Source organism: Lygodium microphyllum, chromosome 2 (genome assembly GCF_053477565.2).
Source record: "Lygodium microphyllum isolate KBCC chromosome 2, Lygodium_microphyllum_v1.1.10, whole genome shotgun sequence".
Classification (NCBI taxonomy): domain Eukaryota; kingdom Viridiplantae; phylum Streptophyta; class Polypodiopsida; order Schizaeales; family Lygodiaceae; genus Lygodium; species Lygodium microphyllum.
In genome coordinates this window covers 35,214,799-35,233,095 of record NC_141136.1, presented here as the reverse complement: position 1 = coordinate 35,233,095, position 18,297 = coordinate 35,214,799, and the positions used below count along the sequence as shown (strand labels likewise).

Below are 18,297 nucleotides of genomic sequence, written 5' to 3'. Positions count from 1 at the left end.
AAACAAATAGTCATGCAAACCTCTAAGCTAACAAAAATTCAACCTATCTATAGTTTTTGTAGGGATTTTTAGTTTTCGAAAAAATGCTTGATAGTGTCATGAAGCACTAACATGTTGAGAATGTTGTAATAGAAGTTGCCTTTATAATACTCTATGATGTGTCTATGATGGTTTGTAAGAGTTCCAAAAGTGGTTGGTTTGTCGCTAAGTGAATATACTACCAATGGTCTTCGTGTTGAGTCTTTGAATCTAAAGTAGGTACGATTGGGCCCTTGTGATGGCTGGCAAGATAGTATCTTGCATTCTACTAGCTACGATCATCAAAGAGCTTGAGGCAGTTTGAACCACCCCTCTTGCTTTGTGCCACATGATATTGTTACTCAATGCCTCCTTTAGTTGCTCATATCATCTTGAAGGGGATTGTTCTATTGTGTGATGGTTCTAGTACAATGACCTATCACTAAAACAAGAGTCACTTGAACAATAGACTAAGACACTAGATCTAAACTCATCTATCTACATTACATATATCCACAATGTAATGTCAATAAGCCTATTAAAAAATGAGAGCTTAGTAACGAAGATGTTGTTAGTCCCTATTGTTCATTGCAATTGTAAGCTACTTCTTTATAGTGCCACATCAGACATATGCATGCATGTGTGTGCACACACACAAAGGTGTCCATCTAAGATTATGTGATCCATCAGGACATTAATGATGTCCATGTTTGACATAAAGGAACCATACATGGCATGACTTTTTGAGAATTGTATCCCATATTTGAATAAATGCCATTTGTAAAATGTTATTTTGAGTGTATTGCAAACCATTTTGTAGTGCCTTTTCAAAAAAATTTTATAGTTTAGTTAGATAGGTGAAGGTTATGAATGGCCAAATTGTGGTAATGTATATCACATCAATGAGGTCCACGCTTGACATAGAGGAGCCCTATATGGCACAAATATCGTGAGGTTTGTACACCATGTTTGAATAAACTTTAAGGACATTTAATGAGCTCTATTTCTATACACTCGTAATGCCCTACATGGCAACCTGCTTGTGTAGAGAGTAGGTCACCATTGCATGGCAACTTCTCATTGTAACAAACTACATAGCAATCCTTGCGTGTAGTGCCATAGGATCAAAGATTGGTCCAAGTCACTTGCAAAGTGATCAAGGTGCCACACAACTATGGGGACACAAGCTCTAGACATGGGTGGGGACACTTGCTTCGGATGATCCCATGTTCGCTCCTCTAGACATGGGTGGGGACACCTGCTTGGAATGATCCCATGTTTGCACCTTTAGAGATGGGGGGGGGCAGAAGCTTTTGGATCCACACCCTCGAACATGTATGTCAAAGGCATAATCTAGAAATTTAGAATCCGGATCCCAATTCATACCATAATGACAAATGACAATCACATAGTACAACCTGGTGGCTCGCGACACTAAGGTGGGTCAAAGGGATAATCGGATTCCTATTCGCTACCATAACAATCATGTTTGTACAAACTGGTGGGCCTATTCAGTCCGCCAGCTCTCTTGCGAGTTCCCCTTCACGTAAGGTCTCCTTCTTCTCTCTCTCCGCCCCCTTGCGTTTGTGCTGTGTCAAAGCATAACTTTGGCGTCCAGAGTTCATGATTCAAACCCTAGCCCAGGCTTTCCGCCATGGATTCCACAGCTTCTAGCATCGTGAGCGAGGAGCTCGATCTCGATGGAAAAACCGTGATGGCCTCGCTCTACCGTACGGGCGTGTTGCGGTGGTTTGGATCCTTCACAGGGAGCCTCGTGGTGCAGGAAGATGTCCTCGGCTACTCGACTGGACGTTCGGCCATTATTCTTCACACCTTCAAGCACGAAGAAGTGCGGGATTCCTGTGGCAAAGGCATACGTCGAAGAGTTCAGAAGCATCTCACTTTAAGACCCCGCACTGCCGAAACCCTGGCTTCTTGGTGCCATGCCATACAGACATGCTTGGAACTTGCCGGTATGGTTCTTAGCTCGACTTAGCTGCATGCTTATTGCACAATTACGTTGATGATCATCACCCCTAAGGCATCACTTGATAATAGTTCCTACCATGTAATGTACTTCTGGTGGAAATTGCAAATTTTGAAGATCTACTTAGATTCTGCGGATATTTCAAATTTTGAAGATCCACTCAAAGTCAACATCTACATCAAAGACCATCTTAGCATGATCAGTGTTCATGTGGTAGAATTGAAGTTCTCAAGCCCAACAAACTATAAACTTGCCATTCTTTCAAGACAAACGGAATGTGTCTTGATGGTTAAGGCTGGCTAGAGACGTTTCTCTCTTCATTGCAAGTTGATCTAGTACCAAGATGAATCTTTGTCCAGCTGTTGAGTTCATAAACTTCATTGATGACCACAATCTAAGGCTTGAGTTTGGTCTATGCTTTGTATTGGTTCATTTCATTTCTTGGAAAGGATCAAATGCAGTCGGACTTTTGGCTTACATTAGTCTAATTGTACCACAAGGCAAGCCTTGTACTTACCCAAGATTCTATTAGCTTTCATTCTAGTTCTAAAAATCCACTTAGTCCCACTGACCTTCTTGTGGCCTAGACAATTCACCAAGGTCTAGGTTCCATTCTAGTCAATGCTCTTAAGCCCTTTTCCATGGCCTCTCACCATTGGGAAATTGTAGAACCTCGTGCCAACTGTTTGGGCTTAGAATGTGCTATATAAAGACAGACACAAATGATACAATAGGTGTGGGCCTAGTAGATTTTTTGGGTCCCTCCGGGATGGAATTTGGTGGAAGGATCCCCGAATCCCACATAGCCTATCATACCAGTGACGTAACGGGCCCCTTGGAGGGGCTTGAGAGTGGAAGTCTTTGTAGGTGGGTCAAGGGCAGTATGAGACCAAGCTCAGACGGTGGTATCTCAGGTAATGCAAGCTAAGGAATAGGCTCGAAGCCGGTGGAGGGGGTTGCATGAAATTCCTTGTCAAGAAAATATATTTTCATGTCATGACTCTGTTTGTTTTGGGATCAAACAACTAGTACGCTTTAGCCACAAAAGGGTAGCTCACAAATATCAAAGCTCTACTTGGAGCACGAGCTTTTCTCTCTTGTCATCAAAAGTATGTATATATGCATAATTCCTAAAGACTCTAAGGTGGGATATGTAAGGACGAGAATCAAATAATGCCTCGAAGGGAGTCTTTTAAGAGACTATTGTCGGAGGGGTTTTAGTTGAAAGGTTATATCCTTCGGGAATTAGAGAGAGAAGGAAGTAGAGATCAGGAGATAGAAGAGAGGAAAAAGAATAAACAAGAGACACAAAAAGGTAAAGACAAAGCTTAATGAATCAAAGCACTATGTATTGATAGAACTTGAGAAGATAAACAAAATCCTTGTCTGGGATTACTCGGAAGCAATCTCCAAGCATTAGATCTCTTGGAGCTCCCTAGTAGACAAAAAACACGTACCCAAATACCAGCTTCTCTACTGCTCAGATGACAAATCTGATGGTTTTGTTGGTCCTAAAAGGAGGGTAAAACCTCATGACACTTGCTCAGAATTCTCTGATATAGAGATTGCCTAAGGACGAAAGTCTATCAAAGGTCCTGTAGACTAGTTTGACATGCTATTTGGAGTTGAGAATATTGCTGATTGTGATGGTTGATTGGTGTATTTTGCTAGCTTGACCATAAGGTGATCCTAGTGTGTAATCTTGAACTCTTAGAACTCACAGTCAAGATTGATACAATGGGTCCTATCCCGAGCTGCGTAGTGGTTAGTCAAGTGTTTCCACTGCTCAAATGCAAGGTCAAAGTGCTGAAGTTGAGAGTGGGATTTTGGGAGTAAGCCTTGTGTTAACTTAACTATGGTAGAAGCATTTCGTACTTTCCAAGGGCAGACAACTTGAGGTGGAGCAAAGCGAGGGTCCTGTTGGGGTTTGAGTCCTTGTACTAAGTCCCAAAAGTTCCTTGAGTCAAGTATATCCCTCATCAAATTTGACCAAGTACTTGAATTAGCTTGTTAGAACGAGTCTTATCAGTGAAAGCATTCTTGGCGAATGCGAATGAGGAGCTAGAATTATGAGGTGTTTTATAAGAAGGGTAGGAGGGGTAAGGAGTGTAGGATGGGTAGGCAGGAATAAGATTAGGGTTTGCGTAGGGTGCCATAGGAGGAGGCCATTTGAACCTGATATCTTTGCCCAACTATCGCTGAGGCATTGGGACATAACCAAAAGGTCCACTAGGCATTGCCATGCAAGCAAATTGTGGTACCAAATAGTCGACACTCAAAGAGGGAAATTGGAATGCGTGGGTAGGTAACCCATGCAAAGAGTATCCTGAAAGTGATTGGTTTGGAGGATGAGCCTCCACCATTGGTGCACCTCCACCACCTAGGTATGCAAAAGATGACCTAAAAGGAAAAGAATGTATTTGGAATGGATAGTGAACATTGTTTTTTGAAAAAAAAGTAAACACTCTTTTTTTTTCTCCAACAGGAAATTGTGGCATGAGGGCTTTGGAGTTCACAGTCTGGGACTGCTAGAGCTGAACAGAGGTCTGCTGCCTGTCTTGAACAGGGCAGCAGGGTACTTCGAGGATAGGGCGTATGTGGATTGCAGGATTGCACTTAGGGCTGGAATCACAGGGTGGATACGCTGTTGAGTAGGCATTCCATCTTGATATACAATAGCATTGCTGTAATATGTGAGATTTTGCCTTTGGATTCTCCTTTCTTTTGAGTTTGTGTATGTGAGACATGTATCTTAATTTTGTACCTTTGATTTTGAATCTCTCTATGCTCTATTGGAGTTTAACCTGCCAAAACAGCTTCACTTTTCACCTCAATTGTTCACTCTAGAGTCTCATTCCAAAAGTATATGGGCACTCTGTATGACAGAGTTCCCTAGTTTCAATACCAAGCACAAGCCTTGAAATTACAGCCTTTTTCTTTCCAGCAATCTTTCAGGTTGATTGATTGCAATGAAGATAAGATATCTGCCAACACTCGTACCATAATGTGATGTCAATTCTGGAGCCATTTGAGGCTGATGAATGTGCAGCCTTTCACAAAAACTTGAGCTGCAAGGTGTGCAAGGTTGGAGAAAATGGAAGTCTGCTAGCTGAAAGGGATTAACGAGAGTTTTTCCTCCATTCCTGGATCTTTAGAGACAAATACAGTCTTTGATTATTAATCAAGGTTGTCTGAAAGAAATAGGTCCCTTTTCTTTTAAAATAAAGGTTGGTGAGTTAAGCTTGGAAAGAAAGAAGAGGGCCTTCGTTCTTTCTAAAAAGGCCTTCTTGGAAAGAAGGTTGGAGAGTAAGGTCTGTTAGAGATTGTTCTCTCTTGGACAGGGATTCTTGAGAGAGGCTGTGTATATATGCATTTCCTGTCAGTTGTGTGTGCTTTGGGTGACACGTGGCAGTTCCGTACAGTCTGCAGGTGTGCCACGTGGCAGCGCTGGTTAGATTGCCATGTCAGCAGTGCAGTCGGACAGCCTGTTTTAAAGTTGGACAGTACAGTCGGCTGCATTAAATGCAGGTGACAATATATTTTCACCATTTTTATTCAGGCTATTTATTGCCTATTTTCAGCACACAATTGGACATTCTTTGATCACAGGTTTCCAAATTACCGATCATGGAGACTGCTGCACATACTTTGAGATTCACAGCCCGTGAGATTTTTGAGGTGGAGACATACGCAGACATACACTTTGCACTCATGTACATATTTGCTTCCTTATACAACATTCTTCGTTGCAGATTTTTTGTGTTCCAGTCACTACTCTACAATGCCAAGTATATGAGACATCTTCGAGTAAGTGGAGTTAATGACATGGATATAACAATTAGTGGACCATGAGTATTTGAGTTAATGGGACAAGATACTAACATGGTTACTTATCCATGAAGAAATAAATGCAAATCGATATTGAGTTGTAGTGATCATCCATGCACTTGCCACCAATTTGATGTGCAACTTAGAGATTGGAATATGGAGAAAAAGAGTCACTTGCATTATTGTTTATAAATGTATCTACAACAAAAACATGCAATAAAAAGGTCAATTGTTGGTGGAAGAGGATTAGGAAGGGGAGAGGAAGCCCAAAGGGGGGGAAAAGCCCAAAGGGGGCCAATTGGAGAAGAGGAAGGGAAGGAGTTAGTGTGGAAGGAAAGAGTCGTGATGTAGAAGGGGGGGTGCCATCTCTCTCTCTTTCCTCTGTTCACTCGCAATCTTCGTCATACGCTTCCGCATCACTTCACCTTGACATGGTATAAGAGCATTGAAGGACCAAGGGTGGACCTACTTGAAGAGGAGATTTCAGCGTGATACTAGGCTGTGTTTTTCAGCATTCAAGGGTGAGTAGGAGGGCTGTGCATCAGAACAAGGTTGAGGTGAGTGTGGGCGTGTAAGAAATGGGCAAAGTTGCTGGAGTTGTTGCTGATTTTTGCTGTTGGAAAAGGAAGAAGGTTGTGTTTTGGGCCTTAAAGTGCAGATTTTGCCTTTTCATCACCTCCGGCAGGTGAAGGAGCGGGATGAGGAAAGAAGAACCCTAGCAGGCTGCGTTTTCACAGTCAGAGGGGGCTCCTTTTGTGTTCTATGTAGACATTTTAGGTGAAGATGTCTTTTGAGGCCGAGATAGTGTTTCAGGCGATCGTGGATCGGAAGGTGAAGGTTTTACCGGCTCTTCCATCAAATCAAAAGCTCGATGGCGAGAACTATTGTATCTGGCTTATTATAATGCTTGCCATTCTAGATTTCTATGATTTGGTAGAGCTTGTTATGAAGGCTATCCACTATCCTTCATCGAGAGATGAGTTCAAACTCTCTACAAGTGATAAGTTGGAGTTGGCTAAGGATTAGATGCATTGGAACAAACTAAATGCTCGCATCTTCTCGTTTTTATTTCTCTCATGTATTACAACTGTGATCTCCCATATAGAGAATTTGATGGTGGCTCGAGAGATATAACTGGAGCTTGATCAGATGTATAACTGAATGATCGTCATGAAATGAGTTTCTTTGGAAGTGCAGATGAGGACTATGAGTGTCAATAAGTCATCTTCTATATGGGAGCATAACAACAAGCTGAGGCAGCTTTAGATGCAACTGTAAAATGCAGGGAAGGTGATTACTTCTAAAGACATGGTGATAACTCTCCTTTCATAGTTACTACCTTGTTTCAATGGTTTTTATTTTGCCTTGATTGCCTCAGGCCGGTTAGAGACTCTTCGTTGAAAGGAGTTGGTTTCTATGGTCTTGGACCAAGAGGAGCAGTTGAAAGGAATCAATGCTTTCGAATTGGAGGCATTGACTAGTTAGCCCTCTTAGAAGAAGTGGAAGGATCGAAAGGAGGAGGAGGACAAATCAAAGAAGGACAAGGAAAAGGAGTCCACTTGTTACATTTGTGGCAAGCCAGGTCACTGGAGGAAGGATAGCCCCAGCAAGGAGAACAAGGAAAAGGAGAAGAAGGAGAAATCTTCAAAGGATTCCAATGTGCCCTCATCGGTTGCTTTCCTACACATGGAGGTGGTTGTGGCATTGACCTTGAAGGCCTTTGATGTTGCATTGATGGCTCCACACACTCGGGAGTGGATTGTTAACAGTGGTGCATCCCGACACATGACTCCTACAACATGTGTTGCTCATTTGCGACTTTCGCATGGGTAGATTCTCATTGGTGATAGTTCTTTTATCTCTATTCAGGGATGGTATAACATGCAGTTTATTCTAGATGGGCAGTAGGGTGGTGCCCATACTTTTGAGATGCTTTATGTTTCGGCCTTGGGATACCATTTGCTTTTGGTGCACAAGATTTGTATCTTAGCCTCTTGGCCGAGTTTGATGTGGATTCCTTTCGGATTCTTGATCGTGGATCGAGACAGGTTCTTGCTTTAGGTTATGAGGTGTTAGAGATTAGTATTCCTTGGATAGGCAAGTGCAGATTTGAGCAGTTTCTAGCAGTTGTACGGGTAGTCCATGTGGCAGACAACTGACATCAGCAGGTGACAGGCAGGGCATGTGACACATGTCAGGTCGGGATAGTTGTGCTGCAGTCGGTTGCAGATTGTGTAGGTCATACATTTTTTGGTCTAGTTGACTACAGCCAACCTACATTATTTGATGTATTTTTTGTGGCCTATTTATTGGCCCCAGTCTCCACACTTTTGTTCAGATGTGTTCACAGTTTTTCTAGGTTGTAGACCGTGGAGGCTGCCCTTGGGGTTCATGGAGTGAGATCTTCAAGGTGGAGATATATGCAGACATTCTTTCTGCACCTATGTGCATATCTGCATCCTTATACAACATTCTTCATTGTAAATTTTTTGCGGTCCACTCTCTTTCTCTCTCTTCTCTCTCTGTTCACTCTTTGTCTTGGTCATGCTTCTGCATTGCTTCTCTGTGACATGGTATCAGAGCATTGAAGGACTGACCAAGGACCTACTTGAAGAGGAAATTTCAGCCGACACAAGGTTGCGTTTTCAGCATTCAAGGGCGAGTAGGAGGGTTGTGCATCAAAACAAGGCTGAGGCGAGCGTGGGCATGTGGGAAAGGAGCAGATTTGCTGAAGCTACTGCTGATTTTTGCTATTAGAGAAGGATGAAGGCTATATTTTGGGCCTTCAAGTGTAGATTTCACCTTTTCATTACCTTTGATAGGTGAAGGAGGAGCGGGATGAGCGGCAAAGAGCTTTGGCCGATTGCATTTACATAGTCAGAGGGGGACTCCTTTTTGTGTTTTGTGTAGGTATTGTAGGTGAAGATGCCTTTTGAGGTTAAGATAGAGTTTTAGGTGATCATGGACTTGAAAGTGGTCATGTTACCGGCTCTTTCATCAGATCAAAAGCTCGATGGCGAGAACTACCACATTTGGCGGGTTATGATGCTTGCCATTTTGAAGTCCTATGATTTGGTGGAGCTTGTTATAGAGGCTATTCATTGTCTTTCTTCGCAGGACAAGTCCAGACTCTCTTCAAGTGATAAGATGAAATCGGCAAAGGCTTAGGCATATTGGGACAAACTCAATGCTCGCATTTGTTCATTTTTATTTTTCTCATGCACTACAACTGTGATCTCTCATATAGAGCATTTGACGGTGGCCTGAGAGATATGCCTGGAGCTTGATCAGATGTATACTCGCATGATTATCATGAAATGAGTTTCTTTGGAAGTGCAAATGAGGAACATGAGTGTCAACAAGTCATCTTCTATGCGGGAGCATATTAATAAGCTAAGGCAGCTTCATATGTAGATTAAGAAATGCAGGGAAGGTGATCACTTCTGAAGACATGGCAATAACTCTTCTTTCATAGTTACTACCCCCTTTCAATGGTTTTTATTCCACCTTGATTGCTTTTGGGTGGTCTAAGACTCTTCGGTGGGAGGAGTTGGTTTCTGTAGTCTTAGACCAAGAGGAGCAGTTGAAAGGTACCAATGCTTCTAAATCTGAGACCTTGGTTGGTTAGTCTTCTTAGAAGAAGGGGAAGGACCAAAAGAAGAATGAGGATAAATCAAAGAAGGACAAGGAAAATGAGTCCACTTGTCACATTTGTGGCAAGATAGGTCATTGGAAGAAGGATTGCCCCGACAAGGAGAAGGAGCAAAAGGAGAAGGAGAGATTTCAAAGGATTTCAGAGTAGTGGGGCTTTTCTCCACTTGGAGGTTGTTGAGGAATTGACCCTGAAAGTTTCTGATGCTGCGTTGATGGCCCCACACACACGAGAGTGGATTGTTGACAGTGGTGTCTCATGGCACGACTCCTTCTTCAACAGGTGTTACTTATTTGCGGCCTTCGCATGGTCAGATTCTCATTGGTGATAGTTTTTCTATTCCTATTCAGGGACGGGGTGACATGCATCTTATTTGAGATGGGCAAGGTGGTGCCCATACATCCGAGTTGCTTTATGTGCTGGTCTTGGGATACAATCTACTTTCAGTACACAAGATTTATGCCCTCAGCCTCTTAGTCGAATTTGATGTGGATCCTTTTTAGATTCTTGATCGTGGATCAAGACAAGTTCTTTCTTTAGGGATATGAGGAGAATGGAGTCTATAAATTGCGGTCTTCTTATGGCTTGTTTTCTTTTATTCTTACCTCTTAAACTTAGTCTGAGCTTTGGGATGCTCGGTTTTGCTACTTTAACTATGATTACCTTCAGAAGGCGTCTAAGGGACACATCCTTCCAATGGAGCAATAAAGAACTCTTCACTGTCCACATTACTTTGAATGTGCAAACAAAGCTTTCCAATGATAGGAGTGACCAACTCTACATGTCCCTTGCATGCGATACCAATCTCACCTGTGGGCCCCATCTCATCCTCTTTGATGCCTAAATAGGCTGCTATATCAAGAGAGATGAAATTTTATCATGCCCCTAGATCAAGAAAAATCAATGTATGCTGATCTCTAATTTTGCCCCATGCCCTGCAAAGTTCAGTACTATCTTGATTAGACTGATATGCGACTACATCAAGCACTAAACCAGCAGTGGTTTTGCCTTTCTTTCCCTTTGCAGTCATCAGCTCCCTTTGTCGTGCATCACTTTTCCCACTCTTTCTTTGCGATCTGTTCCTCTTTCCAGCCCTATTTTCAGATTTGCCTTGGTTTTCAGCTTTATTTTCAGATTTACCCTTTTTCTCAGCCTTTGCCTTTTTGACATGTGACTTGGCATTATCATCGTGGAATCTTGCATCCTTTCCACATAGTAATGCGTCGGCTGTAGTAGTAGTTTCTATAAGTTGAGACATGCTGGAGATAGTGGACTTAATGCAAAAATCCCGAATACCCTTTGGCAAACCACAAATATACTTCTCCACCTACTCATGGAGGGGTACTGTGCGATAGGAAGTAACTGGCAACAATGCATCCCAAAACTTCTTATTATACTGATCCAAGTTCTTATAGTCTTTGGAATTCAACTAATTCCAAGCTATCATAATGTCTACTTCAAAGGTACTTGTCAACCAATTTGAAGCAAACATTTGCTTGAACTGGACACGAGTGGTAGGTGACTTTCCTTGAATAAGAAGTGTAGTCCACCACTACAATGTATTTCCCTTTAAAAATGTGGCTGCCTTGTGTATCTTAGATGTCTCTGTGAAGTTGCCTCCAGAAAGGCCACATCAAACTACTGAATAAAAACAAGTGCTTTCAGCCTATCTTGTGCACCATTGAAAGGCTCAAACTTCAGCTTTTGCCACCTTCATCATAGTCCTTCAGCGGATCTATGAGAGTCAAGTTATCATAAATGGGCTATTGCAAAAAGGGTGCATTGGCTATATTTTCATAGACACCAGTACTATCTGAAAGCACCTACATGACCAGCACCAAATCCTTGTGCTTCAACAGTCCCTGGGGGTGCCAATACATGTCCATATGGCCCACTTTGTGCCCCAGGCATCATGCCTATGCTGCCATACATGGGATTAGGCATTCCAATTGCATTACTTGGATACATTGGGTGTTGTGAGCCATGCATTGGCTACTACATACCATAGGGATTTGTGCCATACATTCCCGTATGCGGTCCGTGTCCAACCATAGTATTAAAAATCGTGCTTCCACCAAAATATCCTGGCTGCCCCATCATAGCATGCACGCCTGGCTGTCCAAAATCCATTGGATTGGCACTTCCATGATGGCCTTGCATTTGCATTCCTTGCCCCGTAGGTACCAACTGCTTTATTTCATTAGCATCTTTGGGAGCTTCAAATGAAGGGCTTGGCATTATCTTCGGTGCATCTTGCTGTCCCAAAGGTGTCTTCTTCTCTTTGCCTTTTGTGTTCTTCTTTGGGGCATTCAAGAATCGAGTAAACTGGGGATCCTTTGCCAATTCAACAAAAAGATTTGTTGCTGTACACATTCGATCCTTGAAGCTATCATCAAATTCTTCAGCCCCTAGCTGGTCATCAGCCTCTTTATGCATTGAAGTGCCAACATTTGGGTCATTTCCCACATTTTCAGCATGCTGTCCATGTTGACTACCATGCCCAACATCAGTCGTTGCATTTCCCCCTTCACCATGTGATTGACCAAGGAGTGATGCATCCTCTCCACTTGATCCTATATCACCATGCGAAGACATACTTGCTGTATTTCACTGCTGAGAAAAATTTCAGCAATAATGCAATAGTCCCAAGTTGCAATCAAGTACCATAGGCCCACCAATTCAAAGGATTTGATGGTATCCCGGCAATGGAACCATGTAACCAGCCTTCCTTCCGTGGATGGGTGGTAAATCCCTGATTACAACTTAATTACAGCAGCAAACAATAAATGCAAATCTGAAAATACAAATTTACCTACTGATCTTGGACAATGCACACCCGATTGGTCCCAAAATTGGCACCCCTTTTGGTATTTCTTTAGCTTTATTATTGAAGAAGTTGATTTACAATGGGATTCTCCCGATTCCCTTTGCAATCCAAACTCCCCTTGTTGTCCAAAGTGACCAGCAAGTCTTCAATCTATTTTGCCCCTTGATTCGGACACTTAATTGGCCTTCATCCACTTCATAGACGATGGAAATGCCCCAAATTCAATGGCTGGCAAGTCCTCCACTTGAATTTAGCTGAAACTCACCTTCAGCCCTGTTGAATCCAAGTCTTGGAGCTTCCAATTTTTGGCATGCTTCCCGAGGCTGTTGCTAAACCCTAATTTCTGCTCTAAATTAGGGTTTACAACAGAGAAATTTGCAATTTCTCAGGCTCCAAGGGTCCAAATGTTGAGATCTTTGAAGCAAGGCTATGAAATGGCTGGGAGATGAGAGAGAAAGCTGTAGAGAGAAAAAATTCAGAGTTTTGTCGTGAAGAATGACTGAAAATCAGTCAAATGTAGTTGCTGCCCTACCACAACAGCATGTAGATGCAAAGAACTGAAGAAAATCAGTCATTTACTGCTGTTGTCTTGTCTCAACAGCTTGTAGATACTGTCAGCTACTATTGATTGGTCTTCTCTTGTCCTTGGTTGCCTCAGAAGGTCCTCCAATGGTTGCAAATCAGACCAGTAGCATCTCCTTCCTCTCTCTTGCAGGATGAATACACTAAAAATGACTCTCCAGCCTCTAAAGACGTTTTTCAGTCTTGCATGGGTATTTTTGACAAGTGGCAGCTTTCCCAAATGGTTTTTCTAACTTTAGCCATAATTAAATATTAATTTTCAGTCTTTAAATATTGAAAATTAATCAAATAATTATTTCGGTGCCCTGAAAAATAATCTGACTGGCCAATAATTAAATTGGCTAGGCAACTTCCATTCTCGAGTGTCTTTGCGCCATCTTTGACCATCATATTGGCGTTAGGTACCATTAAACGCTACTTCTTTAGTGTCACCAGCAGCTGACACTTATGGCCAAATGAATGACCTAGGCCAACAATTGACACCAGATACCACTAAGTACTTATGCGGCATAACTTATAGCAACTTTTGCCTTTGACATCCTGTGACATCCTGTGACTTCCTTGGATACCACTAAGTACTTTAGATTGGACTGGCGATGTGGATCATCGGCGGTCCACGACAGGTTATTACTTTACCTTGGGTGCTGGTGCTATTTCATGGAGTAGCAAGAAGCAACCCAAGGTTGCCCTAGCTTTGACAAGTTATTGCTTTACCTTGGGTGCTGGTGTTGTTTCATGGAGCAGTAAGAAGCAACTGAGGCGGAGTATCGGGTGGCATCTTCTACTACATGTGAGACAATGTGGCTTCACAAGCTCTTGGAGGAGCTTGGTTGTACGCAAAGAGGTCCTATTGTTCTTTAGTGCGACAATGAGAGTTGCATTGCCTTGGTAGGAACCTTGTGTTTCATGCTCGGACGAAGCACATTGAGATGTAGAACCATTTCATTTGGGAGAAGATTCTGGATGAGACTATTTCCTTGGTCTACTACAAGACAGAGGACAATCTTGCCGACTTGTTTATGAAGGTGCTTCCTCAGGCTTTACTTTAACAGCACTCTAGATCCTTTAGCCTTCTACTATGTCCAAGATCTGAGAGGGGGTGTTAGAGATTGGCATTCCCTAGACAGGCAGGTGCAGATCTGAGTAGTTTCCAGCAGTTGTACCAGGTTGTCCATGTAGCAGGCAGTTGACGTCAGCAGGCGAAAGGCAGGGCAGGTGTCACATGTCAGGTCAGACTATGTAGGTTGGACAGTTCATGGTCCAACCTACATAGTTCATGGTCCAACCTACATGTCAGGTCAGACTATGTAGGTTGGACAGTTCATGGTCCAGTTGGCTGCAATTAATGCAGTCGACCTGCATTATTTGATGTATTCTTTGTGGCCTATTTATTGCCCCTAGTCTCCACACTTTTGTTCTGTTTTGTTCTCAGTTTTCCAGGCTGTAGACCATGGAGACTATCCTTGGGTTTCACGGAGTGTGAGATCTTTGATGTGGAGACATACACAGACATTCTCTTTGCACCCGTATACTTATCTACATCCTTATACAACATTCTTCACTATAGATTTTCTGCGTTCCACTCTCTTCTCTCTCTCTTCTCTCTTTATCCACTCTTTGTCTTGGTCATACGTTTCCACATTGCTTCACTTTAACAAGAATGGAGTCTATAAGTTGAGGTCTTCTTTTGCCTTGACTTCTTTTTTTCTTACCTCTCAGACATAGTCTGAGCTATGGCATGCTCGGTTTGGTCGCCTCAACTATGATTACCTTCGGAAGGCATCCAGGGGATAGCTTGTTTGAGGTTTGTTGGATATTATGGTGAGCTAGCAGCCACGTGTATCCTATATCCGTGGAAAGCAAACTCGTGACGCTATTCCTAGCAAGGCTTTGAGGTAGTCATTAGCACCCTTGGAGCTTGTTTTTACCGATCTTTGTGGATTGATGCGGACGGAGTCTCTTAAAGGGAGCCTGTATTTCATGCTAATTATGGATGATTACAGCAAGATGACATGGGCTTATTTTTTGAAGCTGAAGTCGCAGGCCTTCTCCAACTTCATGGATTAGTTATTCTTTGAGGAGAACTACTCGGGCCGGAAACTAAAGACCTTACGATTGGATAATGATGGAGAATTTGTTTCTAATGAGCTTGCTCATTTTTGTTTAAATTGTTGTATCCACTAGGAGTTTGACAACATAAACACCCCTCAGAAGAATGGCAACTTGGAGTGGAAGAATCGCAGTGTGATTGAGATTGCCCGTACCATGATGGAGCATAGATAGACACTGCAGTGTCTTTTCTTTTTGCAAATAAAGTGTGGCTAATTATATTACTTTAGAAAAAACCCTGAATACAAAGAAGTGCTCATGCTCAACAGACTAGCTAGAGCTAATGCGGAGTCATAGATATATCAAATATACAAGCCTCTCAGAGCGGTCTAGGGGAGATGGGGGCAATAAGCCATGAAGGGGGGGTGTATCGTCATTTGGGGCTGCCTGCCTGCATCGCGAAAAATAGGTCCTAGCCGCTCCGAGTGCGCATGAAATGAAAACGGAGCTCCTATGAGCTCAAGACTCGCCTTGCATGTGGTCCCATCGGCTGCGAAGGGAGTGGATGATGGAGGTCTAGAGCTGTGCTAAGGTTGCATGTATAGAAAGTCTCTCTCCGCCAAAATGGTGCACAGATCGGACGCTGTATGCGCGAGTAATGAGCGTCGGAAGGTCCCCGAGAACAAAAGAACTCTATTTTTGTACAAAAAACAAGGAAGAAAGCTTGCACGACATCAAGCAAGAGACTAATTGGGTACAATTTGCCCCCATGCCTTGTGTGAGCGCTTCACAAAGCATGTATTTGATATATTATTCATCTTTAAGCTAAAAAAATAGCCCAATTTACATTTAGCACGCTTTAGCTTTTGTGTTTGCTTTTGTGCCACCAAAGAATTAAAGCTATTGGGCACCCAAGGAGTCGGGCGGTATCCAAATACAATGTCCAATACAAATATTTAAATCGTGCGCCCATGCGCATACAAAAGTAATAAATAAATATCAAGCGCTTTAATAAATAAGCGTGTTAAAATATTGGCGCCATGCCTAAGATGCGTGCCCATAAAAAATTGATAATAATTTGAATACACGCTATCCTCTAATGCTTCCCAATGCCATCGTTGCTTGCTCTACACATCAACTGAAGCATTCACAATTGTTAGAAAAATAATACAATTAAATCGACAAAAGTGAATACCTAGGAGTCTTCAGCTACAAAATAAATAAATTGGTTAGAACTCAATCCTAACCTTAATTTATTACGAGTGCGCACTCTAAACTCATAAACGTTTATTAATTTAAATATGTATTTTGCGGAATCACCCGCTATGGAATCACCCACTTGCACATTAAATTAACAAGACGCCCGAAAAGGATAGGCATCCCCATCGACTTTTCGCACAAAGAATCCACCTTGTCTATGAGCCCCGGTAATAAAATTTTACGGAATCCACCGCAAAACCTCACGGAATACATCGTGGAATATGCCTCCTGGCATCACAAAAACCTCCTGACACAGCGCCTTCTAGATATGCCATCCGGTGAGCTCCCTATGATCTCCCATACCTCAGAGTGGTTTGCTGTGGGCTCTAGTACTTTGTGGATGGGTGGAGCCTCCAAGCCGACCACTGCGCACGACCTAGCCTCAATAAGGAATATCGTATCTTGCATCCTAGCCTCATACAGAAGGTGATGGCCTTGGCTGATTGCCTGCCAGCAGAAAGCTCCCCATGAAATACATCCAAGGTTGGGTGCTATACAGTAGAGGATGCAGCATGCTTCTCTCCACACAAGCTGCGCCGCCTCATACGACAAAGGCAGTGTTTTGGAGTTTCCAATAACTACTGTGTGCAGCGTTTACATCCTTATCCTTCTATATTTGGGCTAACCAACTCTCCACTACTAGGCCTCCATGTGTCACCAGCCATAAGAAATGCGATACCCTCCTCGGCCTCCAGCTATCCTGTAGGCGGCGCCAAAAAGTCCATCAGAAAGCATTCGTGATGCTATGCTCCGCCCAGTACCTGCTACGCGACGGCGCTCAGTCCATGTCCTCTTGCATCAGTACGTGTTTGCCAATCCTGGCTGTGTAGTTTAGAAACCTCGGTGCCTTCTTGGCGACCACAGTGGCTGGCCATAGCCACTCTCCTGGATGCCACTCCAACTCATTAAGTGGCCTGCCCTTCCAAATCTAGAGGTGCCACTCTCGGAGCTCCTCCCAGAAGACATATGGGTTCAACTGCAATGTCTTCCCCTGAAAGCCAACTACCTGAATCCTCCTCCACGAAAGGACGGTGAAACTTTAGCGGCCCATACCTCCCGAGCTCTACCGGCTCTCGTATCGGGGAGCCAAGCCACTCTTGAGGTATTGCTGCGTCAATCTCCCTTCTCCTCAACTCAACTTCTCTTTGGCAACTTGATGCCCGCTGCAACACCTCGTCGTCCGCCATCTTGTACACCTCCTTTCAGAACCTGATGGTGCGCGCCGGGTTGGCCTCCCAACCAGCCCACTGGATGTGGGGGCACTCGCCAATCTGTATCCCCTCTTGATCTCTGACTTGGGATAGCTCCAAATGGTCTTCCCCTTTGGGGAGGAGATTGATAAGACATGCCGATAGACTCCTTGGCATCCGTTCTAAGCTGAAAATGTGGAAAGCCAACAGTAAGGTGTCCTTCACTACCTCCCAGTAGGTGATAAAGAAGGCCTTAGAGAGGCCATCCTCTTCGGGCATTTCTGCCCGTCCTTTGTGTGGAAAGCCTCCTCTAATTCCTTCTTTGTGAAGGGGTCTAAGAGAGAGCATCCCATCTTCTCTGTGACGAGGGATGGGATGTGATCCCAGATCTGCTGTCTGCATCGCTGTCCTTTGGTTGAGGCTATCTCCTGCTAGAAAAGGCATCTGTAGTAGTCGGTGGCAATCTCCATCGCCTTGTCTGGGCTAGAGCAAATCCTTCCGTGCTGATCCCAAAGACTGCGTATCTACTCTCCTGAGGTGCGGGCTGATGTACTTGAAAAAAATCCCTCCACATCGTTTCCCCCGTCCACGCCTAGAAGACTGCTAAGGTGCGGAATGAGAACTTCGAGTGCTTGTCCTCTAGACCGGTGATGGCTGCTCGTGCACACACCTGTGCGTGGAGGATGGGATCCCCTGGTGTCTCCTACAGTAATCTTTGCATGGCTGCTAGGTCCCATCGGAGTGCTCTCTCCTCCTCCCAGCTTTGTTGCCTGGCCTGTAGGGCTGCCTCTTGGCAGATACTACTTGACTCGGCCAGGACCTCTGCAACCTCCTTTGCGATCTGGTCCCTCTTGCTCCACTCCCTAGTCCAAATTTTCTCAATCTGTCTCATCACCTCCTCCCT

At 43.6% G+C, this 18,297-nt stretch overlaps 1 protein-coding gene across 2 annotated transcripts in view; it reads left to right on the top strand.

The window, feature by feature from the left end:
- The first annotated feature begins 1,444 nt into the window (after nucleotides 1–1,444).
- Nucleotides 1,445–18,297, top strand: part of LOC148039599 (sphingosine kinase 2-like) — a 54,716-nt gene continuing 37,863 nt past the window's right edge. Inside the window, exon 1 of one of the 2 annotated variants that reach the window (XM_087692133.1) lies at nucleotides 1,445–1,991. In XM_087692133.1, coding sequence (XP_087548259.1) covers nucleotides 1,673–1,991 — 319 coding nt within the window. In that variant the 5' untranslated portion in view covers nucleotides 1,445–1,672. The remainder of the gene's footprint in view (nucleotides 1,992–18,297) is intronic. The other variant, XM_087692127.1, reaches the window with a different exon arrangement.